At 45.5% G+C, this 12,508-nt stretch overlaps 2 protein-coding genes across 3 annotated transcripts; both read right to left on the reverse strand.

Annotated features, from left to right (window-relative positions):
* On the reverse strand, nt 1-1,748 carry LOC133902368 (plant cysteine oxidase 3-like). The gene is made up of 5 exons (XM_062343956.1): nt 1,631-1,748; nt 1,361-1,521; nt 1,112-1,262; nt 300-506; nt 1-192 (listed from the first exon to the last, which is right to left on the reverse strand). Exons 1-5 carry the CDS (start codon nt 1,746-1,748, stop codon nt 89-91), a joined length of 741 nt encoding a protein of 246 aa, XP_062199940.1. The 3' UTR covers nt 1-88.
* An 891-nt stretch (nt 1,749-2,639) lies between these two features.
* LOC133901674 (uncharacterized) lies at nt 2,640-8,496 on the reverse strand. 2 transcript variants are annotated; one of them, XM_062343110.1, is made up of 9 exons: nt 7,849-8,474; nt 6,882-7,088; nt 6,558-6,797; nt 5,852-5,918; nt 5,628-5,774; nt 5,349-5,440; nt 4,459-4,632; nt 4,234-4,370; nt 2,640-3,224 (listed from the first exon to the last, which is right to left on the reverse strand). In XM_062343110.1, the coding sequence occupies exons 1-9, from the start codon at nt 8,365-8,367 to the stop codon at nt 3,050-3,052; spliced, it is 1,758 nt and encodes a 585-aa protein (XP_062199094.1). In that variant the 5' UTR covers nt 8,368-8,474; the 3' UTR covers nt 2,640-3,049. The 2 variants fall into 2 exon arrangements, with proteins under 2 accessions (XP_062199094.1, XP_062199095.1); XM_062343111.1 differs by lacking the exons at nt 2,640-3,224; nt 4,234-4,370 and having other exon boundaries at nt 4,485-4,632; nt 5,345-5,440; nt 7,849-8,496.
* Nucleotides 8,497-12,508: the final 4,012 nt, after the last annotated feature.

The following is a 12,508-nucleotide window of genomic DNA, read 5'->3' on the forward strand; positions in this document are numbered from 1 at the left end:
ATGGGGAAGGTACAATGTATTCTCCAGACATGTACACATGGCGCATAACTTGTCTGTGTAGCTACTTTGGGGGGAAACAGTGAGCTATCTAGTCATAGCAGTCCATATCTACTGCGAGCTCAGGCCCTACGTATTGCGCCCCGACGACGCTAAAATCTTCAGGCAAGTCTGCCTCTTCCAGTACAGCAAAACCTGAACAAATGATCACATTGTGTGTTAGAGACTACGTATATGGCTTTGGAAACAGAACACAAAAAAGAAAACTCTACTCATACATGCACGGTTAATCTAGTAAGTACCTGGGAGAGAAGGGACGGGGATGTCAGTGAAGTAGGTCGACGGCCGCCCGAGGTCCTCCGAGTACGGCGGCGCGAGCACGTCGAGCAGCGCGCACGGCGTGACGGCGGTGAGGGTGTGGATGTTGCCGCCGCTCCGGGGGAACAGCACCGACGCCTTGCACGGCGCCTCCCTGAGCTCGTCCACGGCCACCACCTTCGCCAAACCACCTGCATGGATTGAAACGGCCCGTCAAATAGGCCACTTGGTTTGTCTGTCTGTCACTTTCTGTTATTTAATTATTATTTTTGCTTATCCCAAAACAGGGTGGACTTTTGAATTGAGCAGTGGAATAACGTCATCTATACTTTCTTTTCTCAGAATAATAACGTCAGATGCAGATACTACTGGTTGTGCAGTTGTTTCATGAGCGCGATCACAACCAGGTACGCTAGCTGCACATGCTCTGCATTGTATTTTTTCCACAGCCCGTGGCTTCAGACTTCTCCCGTTCCCTGCCAGGCTGCCAGCTACTTTGGTCCTTGCATACTTTGAGTTCAGGTTCGTACTCAGTTAAGAAACAGTTTCGGTAAAAGTCCACACAAGAGCTCAAGAAATTCAACTACTTGTCAAACCGATCATAAGCAGCATGGTACAAGATCCTACATACCCCACGCAGAAGATCATGCTTTGCAGATAAGGAACGCGTAGTAGTTGCAACTGACATGGGAAACCAAGTTTTCTTTTATCGTTCTTTTGCCCATCCAACGATCGAGCCTATGGACGACAAGGTAGCCTAGGTAGGTGCAAGCAGATGAGGGTGAGGCAGCCTTACTCTTTGTTGCGCCGGATACGCGGCACGGCGCGGCCACCCAGTCGTACGACTTGACCCGCATGGAGCCGTAGAGCAGCTTGCTCAGGACAACCATCTGCGGGTGGTCGTGCAGCGGCAGCGTCGCGCCGGCCGGGAAGCAGAACACACCCATCTGCAAACACCAAAAACCCACCCGGACTGAGAACACCAGACCATATACCGCGAAAACCAGGCTGCTGCCGACGCGACCAACTGCACGCTGGGCCGTACCGAGAAATCGTCGCACTCGTGGATGTGCACGTACGTGATCCGCGTGAACGCCCGCGGATAGAGGAACCGCCGGCTGGTGCGCTCGTCGTCCGAGGACGACGACGACCTCTCGCCGCCGCAGCCGCCCGCATCGATCCCGACGTCGGCCGCCTCCATCCCATCTGCATGCGAGGGACCAACGCGCCATATGCTCAGGCCGATCGAGCCAGGACGCGCATGGACGTACATGCGCGGTACGAGCCAAGACGCGACGCGTAAGGATGTACATACCGAGGATGTCTTGCAGCCACCTGATCTGCGTGAGCGTGGGGAGCCCTCCCTTCCCCGGCGAGAAGACGGCGTCGCACGCGTCGTACAGCCGCTGCACCTTGCTCTGGTCACCATCCATGGCGTGCGGCGCGCGCTGCCTCGGCGACCGGCCACAAGCTTAATTACGGTGAGTGACGAGGCGAGTCCCGTGAAGCTACTTATTACCGGCTTCTCGCTTTGCAAGTGCTTTCGTGCAGGAAATATGTAGCTTTGTGCGTGCGCTGACGTTCTCGCCGAGGCTGGAAGTATTCAAGGGAAGGGGCGTACGTTTACCGGCGGTAGAAACCGTGGGCTACGCCGACTTTTACAAGGGGCTAGCTCTTTCGCCATTGTTCCTACGTCCATGCACCGCTTGATGAGCTTGCTCGTGTGCATCCTCTGACATGTCGATGCATGATGACACCGTCACGAAACTACTGTTTTGCGACTAAACAGTTGGCTTAGGCGAAGCTTTTTTGGTCACTTGGAATCCGGACACGGTCAGTTTTCAGTGCGAGTGTCCCTGTCAGTTTCTGCAATTTGCTCCGTGAGACACTGAAAATACGATACAATAGTATGCGCAAAATTCGATGTTGAGAATTATCTGGACAGGGAACGCGTGTAGGTTGAAACCTGGAACTGCAGAATGTACAGCACAGGTATAAACCGTGGGAACCGACTTCTGAATCGGAGTACCAATCTCCAAGAACACCATGCTGCTAATACAGGCATCAGTCAAAAACTAGCGAGCGTTTTGATTCAACTTTACCTTGCCAGAATTTAGTTCCGTTCATCAAATTTGCCATGAGTTTGGGTTGTTTAATTTATATGAGACATTTATTCACATTGACTACACATTATGAGGTACCAATCTCATGAAATAGACACTGGAAAGGGAGAGCATTCAAATTGAACAGGTCGCAGAGCCATTGAAGCAAAACAAACACCAATCACAAACGTTATGAGCACAAGACAACCGAAACGCACAGCGTAAGATGGAAATCGTTAGATACTTTCAAAATGTTGAGCTAACCCTTACAAAACAATCTGCCTTCCAGAGTACTGAAAAAAAACGCCTCTTCCAGCATACAAACTGACCTCTCCAACACAACCGCAAAGAAAGGAAAGACAAGCCCTACAGGCCTACACTGCCTAGAGCAAAGCAAAGAACACCTAAGCAAACTTGTATAGATGCTCAACGGAGATGAATCAGCAGACAAGATTCTTAGTATCACCATTCGCCCCATCCAGGCTTCAGCAGCAGCTAATTGATACCGAGTCACGCTCCGTTGGCTGTACAAATGCGAAACAATCAACAAATTGCTAGACTATATTTAGCATGGAGGTATCTACAGAAGGCTTAGTTATTGTTCTCGATCATTTCTTATTGTGGGTGGAATCTCAAAAATGGAACTGGTCGCTGACAACAAGGTTTTGTGTAAGCAGAAGGACAGGGGTTTTGATGGCTTCTGCATTTGGAGAGACTGACTCTGGGAGACTAGGTAAGCAGGTTGGTAGATGTTGTTCATGCTCGTCTCGGTGAAAATAGAAGAGCACTGCTCGACAAAAAATAAACCTGCAATGGACAAAAAAAATTGTGAATGCAAAGAATGATCAGAGAAAACCCCAAATGGTTCACGCTACAGTAAAATGAATGCAGTATGCAAAACAACTGAATCCAAAAAAGTTCAAGAAGGGTAAAGCTGGGAGCTCAGGTTGTGTATAGCAAGTAGTTATGCGGCATCTATTCAATCCAGTATTACCCACAGGCACCCGGTCATTTCGGAAGGGAATCAGGTGTCGCAAAAAAAAAAAAAAAAAAAAAAAAAAAAAAAAAAAAAGAGGAAAAAAAAAAGATAACAGTCCTAAAATCAAATAACGCTAGTAGAACTTAATTCTGCTGCACCATTCCTAAACATGGTCGCTGGCATCACAAGTTTTTGTTAGAAAAAAATGTATAGCCTTTTAGGTTGTTGGTGACCTTTGAAAGATAAATCATAAAATATGCTACACAAGTTTACCTAGAATCCATTAACCCATATCTGTAGGGTTTAGTTGGTCCCCCTAACATGTATGCTCGAATGGTTCCCCAAATCCCTACACAACCCTGGGTATGTTAGCTCCAAGCATCTAATGGATCTTATTAGTGACTGGTTACTTGGTTAGTAGCCACTCTCAATGTTCCTAGTCTTTAAAAAACACTGCACTTTTAGAGCCAAGCATGTAAAATAGCGGCAACCAACCGGTGCACATTGAAGGAGATACTACAATTGACAAGCCATTTTCTACCTGTTCATGCTCATTTTTTCCTCTCTTTTTGGGGCCATACTTTGGAAGGAGTTAGCTCAACTAACTCCTTGAGACTGACAAATGGTAGAAATGAGATGGATTTAGGGTTTAAACTTTAAATAGCCTCACCAGAAGAGATGTAAACAATATAACAATTAAGTGTGTTCTTCATATCTATTCATTAATAGATTGAAGCCAAGACATCTTTTTCCAAGTAACATTGCTAAGTTAATGTTATAACCAACTGGCAGATGCTCACATTACTTAGAGTGTGGAAGATATATGGGATAAGGTACCTGAGAATCAGCCGTCTGAGAAATGGATCTGGTAAAATTTGTCTCCAGACATTGTTTAACCCAACAGAAGTGCAGAGGATTCCTTCGTATTCTTCCAAAGCAGAGAATAGCATGTTCTCCGCATTAGCATATGTATCCTGAAAACCAAGCAGAACAAATCAGATTATAGAAATGAATTTCTCAGGGGGAATACAGAACAGTCAACTCCTCATGAAGGGTACATACGGTGTCTATGTCAGAAGTTATTCCAGCTAGTTGGCAGAAGGCCTGCATTGGAGCAGTGAGGAAGTATGTAAATTGGCTTCCATGAGCCGTTGATTCTGCACCAGGCAATGCTGATGATATCCTAGGAGAAAGTAATAAAGCAGCTGGCTCTCCCTTCTCTGCATTATGTATGGCCTGGAAAATTACATGACCAAATGATAATTTGATTAAAAAAAGTTATGCTATACTGTTACAGACAGGTTGGACCGTTGGAGAGAGAGCTGCCCCCAATAAACCAAGAATACAAGTCCATAACTCATCAAATTTAATACCAACTTTATGAAAAACATATTATGAAAAGATGTTAATTTAAGTAATCATAGGATGGGTTCGCATGCTAACAAGCAAGTTTGGGCACCTTCCTATACAGAGGCAGGCATAGATTGATTTTATCTATACATTCCAAACAGAAAGTTCCTTAACAATTATTCTACCTCCAAGCTCTATCAACAAAGCCAGCATATTCACACAGTACTACGCATCAGTCCTTAGCTATCCTCTGCCATCACCAATTACCAGGCTCACAACCATCTAAAAATATTTTAGTTGTTTAAGGATCAAGCAGTTATCAAACCAGTACAAGCACATAACAACAATGCTGAACCAACAATTGCACAAGCTCGGATTTTATTCAACTAGGAGAGAAGTAAGGTCACTTGAAAATGAAATGGGAATATGCAGCCATTCAAAATGCAAAAAAAAAAAAACCCAACAAAGCCATAATATTTGGTGCAGAAAACTAAATAGGGCATGGACAATCTGGTAAATAAGTTTGGCTTTGAAAAAGCAACGGAATGCCCATGGTAATGGTTTTCTTCTACCAAGCCAAGATTAAGTTCTGACAAACCTGCCTTGAATGCATGGCTATTTTCGCAATCGATTACCAGGAAGAGAGGATATCTTGTAAATGGAATCAAGTCTTCTGGATAAAGATTATTTGGACCTGCCAAAAGACAATAATGTCAACATAAGAAAATGCAAGGCATGCCATCCTCACAGGTCACACCAAAAGAAATAAAAGATTTAGTCCATTGGTCTAGTCATCCACCAATCTAACGACTATATTGAATCATAGCGTTGCCCTAATATATAGTTACAGAAGACAATAAGTCGAGAAGGCAGAGGCTTACCTCCATTTCCACGGGGACCAAGCCATAAATGATCATCAGAACTGAAATGTGAATTTGGTTTACACATAGGAGAGGCAGAAGCAGCCCTTGCATGAGATGAAGAGCTAGAGGCATACTTTTGAGAAGCAATATTCTGCTCAGCAAACCCTGAAAGGGCAGTCACAAAAGTTAGAAGGGTAACAAGTTACCAAAACAAAAACTGCAGTGCCAGATCAAGAAGGAACCTGATGCTGATATATAGATGAGTAAAATGCTATCTTGAGAAAGCTCCTCGCAGATTGTTGCAAGAACCTGCCATATGCAGCAGAATCATCAAATGGGACATCAAAAGTGGATAGAAATATGATTAAACACGATCAAAACAAGACTAGAGGGAAAAAAAGGAAAAATACCGCTTCTCAGAAAACCTAATAAAATTGTATCATGGATATATTATCTACAAAGAAATGAGTTCCAATGGCAGAATGGCAAGCAGTATCGCACATCCAGCAAATGCTGAGGGAATTGGGTCAACCAGCCAACCATGTTGCAGCAGGTATGCAGGAAAATCACCTCTTTCTGACTTAAATTATGCTTAGTGTAGTATAATTTGTATTTTTTTTTACAAACTTACAAATTTGTACTTCAAGGTGCTATTGGTACCATTTCTATGGTTTGACTCGCCAACTGATGCATGCTTCAGGATTGCAGACAAAGTCAATCGTATTTGCATATAACATTGTCATTGTAACAAACAAAAGCATCAACCATGTCATTGCATTAAAACACCGAGATAGAGAAAAAAAATGACTTCGAGATATCATCATTCTTGTTTCAGAAGAGAGCATTTCCTACAAGAGGATATGCAATTCTACCAGACTTTCATGCACCTCCAACTATTATGGAAAAGATGAACTTGAAAGAAGGGAATAATCTGGGTAAGCCTCGTACCGCTAAAAGATGAGAGACTGTAGGATGATATATTATTGCTTTTTGAGGATTTGAAGGAAGACTTCCATCAGACATTTCTGTAGATAGGTGAATATCAATCAGACCAGAGGGTCCACTCTGATCACTTACAGTGCCATTTTCTGTAAGTTCTTTAGCAGCAATCTGATAAGACCCAGTGGGCTCCCATTCCAGACACTGTAGCATTCTGAATGTGTCCAGAGTTAGTTCTGTGAACTTGGCCTGCATTGCACAAAATAAGTCTATGAGGGATATTTTCAGCTTTTCATACTAAAATTATTGGCAGTGGGATAATAGACATGTAACCTCATTTCGGCGGTAGCTTGTTAATACAGCTTCCTTCAGTTTCAGCACTCTTTTTGAATGGAATCGTGCAATAGATGCAAGGTTAGATGGATAAGAATCAAACAAGTTGTCATATCTTAGTGATCTAGATCCTTTGTATGCTCCATCAGCTTTCAAGAATCTCCCAAGCTCTTGAAGCACTTGCTTCCATTCCTTGAAGTTGGTTTTCTAAGAAGTACAAGGTCACAATGTTATTATCGGGAGAGAAGTAGATGGTAAGCTCAACAGGCTAAAAACATGCCAATAGGCCAAACTTTATTAAAATAAATGGACTGGAAAATCAATAAAAAAACACAAAAACAAAGTACACACATCATAAGTTCCAAAATGCCAATTTTTGTTTATGATAGAAATTCCTTACACAACCATCATGCATATGTCTTTCTTTTTTTCGATAAAGCACTGAGAGAACCATGTGTTGTTATGCTCCCGACAGGCAATGGCGCTTGTATAATTATCCTAGTTCATACTTTCTTTGTATTCACAGTAAACTCGAATTATCGAACCAACTGAAAAGGCCCATCTTTTGTTTCTAATTTAGCAGCTAACAAATTTGAACCATGATCAGCTTCCAAAATTCATAAGAAAAGCATTCACTTCACTAGTCCAAACTTTTAAATCACAATTGCAAAACAATTAGCCACACAGTAGCACTGCTTCGGTCACCAGGAACTCATACCAAATAGTGAAAGAAAAAACAGCTCAAACTCCACACTGCTGAATCTCAATCCTCGCAGCTTTTCACTGTACTCGATATCCCTCAATAAACAGGGGTACTCATTCTCTTCTGCAACTAGGGTGTGCACAAGAAGGACGCAAAAACAAGATGCCAAGTGCCCTAACCAAATGGAAAACAAAAACTCGGCACACTAATAATGAATGAGTCGATTGGTTCCCCAATTCGAAGCAAGAAAAGCAAGGTTCTTACGGGGTATGCCGACTTCGTTTCCTCGACGAGCGCGCGTAGGCGTCCGGCGAGGTGGTCCACAGCCTCGGACCGCCGCATGAGCATGGCAACGACGAGGAACCGGGCGATGAACCTCAGCTCCTTGTACCGGATCAGGAGAGCCTGGTGCCTGCTGTCGCCGCCGGCGCCCCCCACCGCCGCGGTGAAGTACCCGCGGCTGTAGATGGCCTCGTAAAAGACGTAGGCCCCGACGAGCGACCGCGGCTCGGCCGTGCGGAGGTAGCGCGCGTAGTAGAGCTGCCCGATCCGGGAGGCCACCTCGCCGATCTCCCACCGGCGGAGCCCGCCCGCAACGAGCTCCCGGCGCCGCTCCTGCTGCAGCCGCCACAGCCGCGTGTACGCCTTGAAGGCCTTCCGGCTGTGGTGATCCCCGCCGCCGTAGAGCGGCAGGTCGCGAGCGCGCGCGAACTTGCGGTCCGCCGCCTCCACAAGAGCCTTGAACTCCCTGTACGCGCCGCCGGACGCCTCGCCGTCGGCCATCGCCGGCGACGAGGGGAGCGAGACGGGCTTTTTAATTACTTCCTCCTCTTCGATTTGGGCGAATGGGAGGAGGTGGAGAGAGAGAGAGAGAGAGATTAATAAATGGACGTGATAGTTCGAGAAGAGATAAAAAGCATTCCGTCAGTCACACAGGGAGTACGGGCGAGCTGCTGTCAAATGCTGTGATTTGGGTGTCTTAATTGGGCTCTTATGAGTCAATCATTTGAAGTTTGTTTAAAGGCTTCCTTCTCTCTTATTTTACTATCCAACTCAATTGTTAACCTAATAACCTAAGCAGCTTCAACTTGAAACATATGAAGTTATGGATCCTATCTCCAAAATTTGTTCTTTCTCCGACCTTTCTCTCCTCTCGATTGACCTGCGAGGTCGCCCTCGCCCCCATCCTCTTGCCATGTCCTTACGGCTCTCCACCTCTGGATCTGTCTCCTTCCCCAACAATTCCTTCTGAGCCTTGGGACCCTGAACCCTCAAATTCTTAACCCTAACTATTAGAGTTCGTTGTAGAAGGCCCCCTCCGAACACTAACATCTCGAAGGCTCAATGGAGCTCACCAAAGACAGAGAAGATGGAGAAGAGGGTGAAGAGGAAGAAGAAAATTTAGGTAAGGAGAGGCTTCAAAATGCTCTGGTAAAGTATATGTACAATAATGTTTTGGAAGCAGCGAGTCTCATGAATATGCAAACATATAACCGTATATAAAAAAATATAATAGAAAAAAGAAAGGGGTAGCTGACCTAGATGGTCCTCCTCTCTTCTCTCTCCCTTTGGGTTAGGTCAACTCAAGGCCTAGGGCCCCTTTTCTCTCTCACACACTAGGCTAGCCTATACCTATTCAAAGGTCAGGCTGGGCTAGGCTTCGGGCTGAGCTTTGAAAGGCCCAACAGGTAAACCACAAGCTCGAGCCTGACTCGATAGCAATTTTTTCTGGCTAGGCTCAGACTTTCCCAGTTTTCTCGGGTTTTTTGGGCTTCTTGCCTATTTTTGAAGCCCGAGCCCAGCCCAAAAAAAATCTGCAAACTAGGAAGTTTAAGCCCGAGCCTGGCCCGGTGCACTGCTCAGGTCGAGCCGAGTCGAGCTTACTAGACTAGGTTACCCATGATCAGGTCTAGGCTAGCCCAGCTCCTCTCTCTCTCTCTCTCTCTCTCTCTCTCTCTCTCTCTCTCTCTCTCTCTCTCTCTCGGGCCATGGTCACCTGAGCTGACCCAAAGTAGATTGGCTCGTTTCCCTCTCTTTTCCCCTCTCATCTTGCTCAACCATCCTAGGGCGGTTGATAGCCCCTTCTTCCTCCCCCTCCTCAACCTGTGCATCGAGCCAGCTGAGCCTCTTCTTCGACCTTCATCCTTCTGCTTCCCTAACTGAGCAGTGCGGCCATCCCCAAATTAGATTACCCGCCCCTCTATCTCTATCTCCAAGGGCGCCGAGGTTGTGGAAGATCGAATCTCTATCTGCGGCCACTTTTATCCCTAATCATATCTGAGCCAAACTCGTTTGAATAGAGTTTGGCTGCGACAATCTTGGAAAATCCCTAACCTATTCTAGTTTGATTTGCCTCATCCCTATCTCTAAGCCTGACCTATATATATATATATATATATATATATATATATAGAGGAGGGAGGGTTCTATTGTTGAGGGGGAGATCGATCTACTTTTTGGACAAAGCCTTGTCACCTCCACAGCTCGATTTCACCGCTGGCATAGTTTGTTTCCACCACAGCTGATAGCATGATTCCATCACCGTCGTTCAACTTGTTGTTGCTGATCTTGAAGATGATCACTGGCCAGAGCTTTGTCGTCTCGATTGCTTCCCATGGTGCGTTTTATTTGTGTTCTTAATCCTCTTTTCTCACTTATTTTATTTTTGTCATAATGTCGTGCACTGGTGATGGTGTCGCTGCCGTGCCACACGTTGTTTGATGGTGCAGTGAGCTCGTCGCCATCATGCACATAATGTTGGTTGTTGTCTAATGCCACCGGTGTGCTCGCCGTGCTGGTCGTCTTCTGTTCCCGACCTTCTGTCACCCAATTGTTGTGGTGCTTCTTGTCATCGTTGTGGTGTGCTCATTGCCATTCGTCTGTTCTCATGCCAGCCAGCCCCATACGATGTTGTTGTCAAAACGCTCCAGTTCGTTCTGCGTTACCGTCGATTGATGTGCACCATGCTGGCCACTGTGTGTGGCTCTATCATCGTTCTGTTCCGTGTGCGTGTGTGCCGCCCTGCACTAGCATATGCGTTGCGGTGAGCTATCACTTTCCCTCTGCTACCGCTTGTGTGCGCGTATTCGGTGCTTGCTATTGGTTTCTTCTCCGCCACTCTGGGGCGTGGTACTGGCCATCGGCACTTTACTCTCTTAGCCCTGTGTTGTTGCTGATGTGCTTGTCCAGCATGTCACCACAGAGCTAATGTCGTTGTGTTTTGGTGTGGTCGTGCTGTTGGAATGCTAGTTTGTCTGGTGTGTCGCCGTGGGCTTTGTTAGCGTGCCACCATGAAGATGATGTCATCATATGTCTACTGCCACCTTTGAGCTGTTCGGCTAGTGTGTGTTTGTTGCCACTGATTAGGATGCTCCGACTAGCGTGAGTCTAGCCTTGTGTTGGACTAGTGTCTTGCCACCACCGTTGAAGTGTCTGGCTGGCGAGTGTTGATCCGCTACTTGCTGGTCATGTGTCAATGTGCTGTCATGCTAGTCGTGTGTAGTTTGATGAGGTATCGCCACCGGTGTATTGCTGCCGCCTTCTCTCCCTTGTTGTTGGGCGTGCTTTGCTCTGTTGCCGGCTAGTTGTGATGATCTTGAACTCCCCTTGGTGCCAGTTCATGGTGTTGTTGTTTCCATGTCCTCTCTATTGCCGACTGGTTGGGTTGATCTCCCTCTGTTGCAGGTTGAGGGTGTTGAGTTCTCCCTGTTGTCGGCTGATGATGGGTTCACCCATTGTTAGTGATGTGCCTTGTGCTAGTGGTAGCCTGTTGTCGTATCTCTGTTTTCGGTTCTATGTTGTTGATGCCGAATAGCATGATAGCATGTTGGCATGTTGCTTTTCGTTGGCAGATGGTGTGTTGGCCTCTTGCCGTTTTCTTGGCCTTGTTGCTTGTGAGGATGGCTTTGGTTGTGATGGCTTGAGTTGTATTGTTGTTGTCCAAGATAGGTTGATGATGAATTGAGGCCCTCTCGAAGTTTTGTGACTGCGATGATATGTGTGCCCTTTAATGGGTTGATGACGGTTTTGCGTTGCATATTGCCTTGAGGTTCAATCGATGATGTATTGAGGCCGAAGGGAGTTCTCGCCTAACATCTGAGGGTTTGCAACTCTTGTCACCGTGATCGATGAAGATGGGGGTTAGGTCAGGAGAGCACTAGTGAGCTAAGTGCAATACCGTGCTACTGGTTGCAACTCGTTTGCAACACTAGGATGTGTTGCGCTGTGCTCCTAGGTGTCGTCATTGCCTTTCTTTACGCTAAGTTCGATGATATGAGACTAGTGATGCTCCGGTTGCCTACGGTCAATGATGTTATACTGAGATCAACATATTTTTTTTATTCTAACTCTGTTATTTTGTTATTATTGCTATGTTTGTCTTGTTTATAGCTACGCGGGGCTCAAGAGACTATTAGCGAGATGACCATCACCGCAGCTTAATTGGAGGTTATCCGTGGAAGACGGACGTAATTAACCGGAGAGCTTCACGAAACCCTAGGAACCAAGAAGACTATGATTGCAAATGTTAGTTAGCCAGATGTGTATGGTGTGAGTTCTATGTAACGTGTGGAAACTTGTACTTTATGATTCTAATGAATTAATAAAGATCGGTGTTTTTGTCACATTGTCTCTCTTTATTTTGTATATTGTAATGTATACTAGCACCTCTGTGCTTTATTCTTTTCTAAGTGAAATGTCGTCGAGTGCTTGTTTCTCTCGCACAAAACAATATATAGCAATACGGATACGCAAACTTGTGAATGACCACGGAATAATTTTTTTTGGGACCAATATGACTCTTATTAGTAAGAGTGTGTGCAACGCAAGAACATATGTCTATAAATTAGAAGAGCCAAGGACAATTTTGTTCGCAACCATCAACTGTCGCCTATTCTTTTTCATTCTTCTCAATCCCAAAAGGGAT

Source organism: Phragmites australis, chromosome 20 (assembly GCF_958298935.1).
Source record: "Phragmites australis chromosome 20, lpPhrAust1.1, whole genome shotgun sequence".
NCBI lineage: Eukaryota > Viridiplantae > Streptophyta > Magnoliopsida > Poales > Poaceae > Phragmites > Phragmites australis.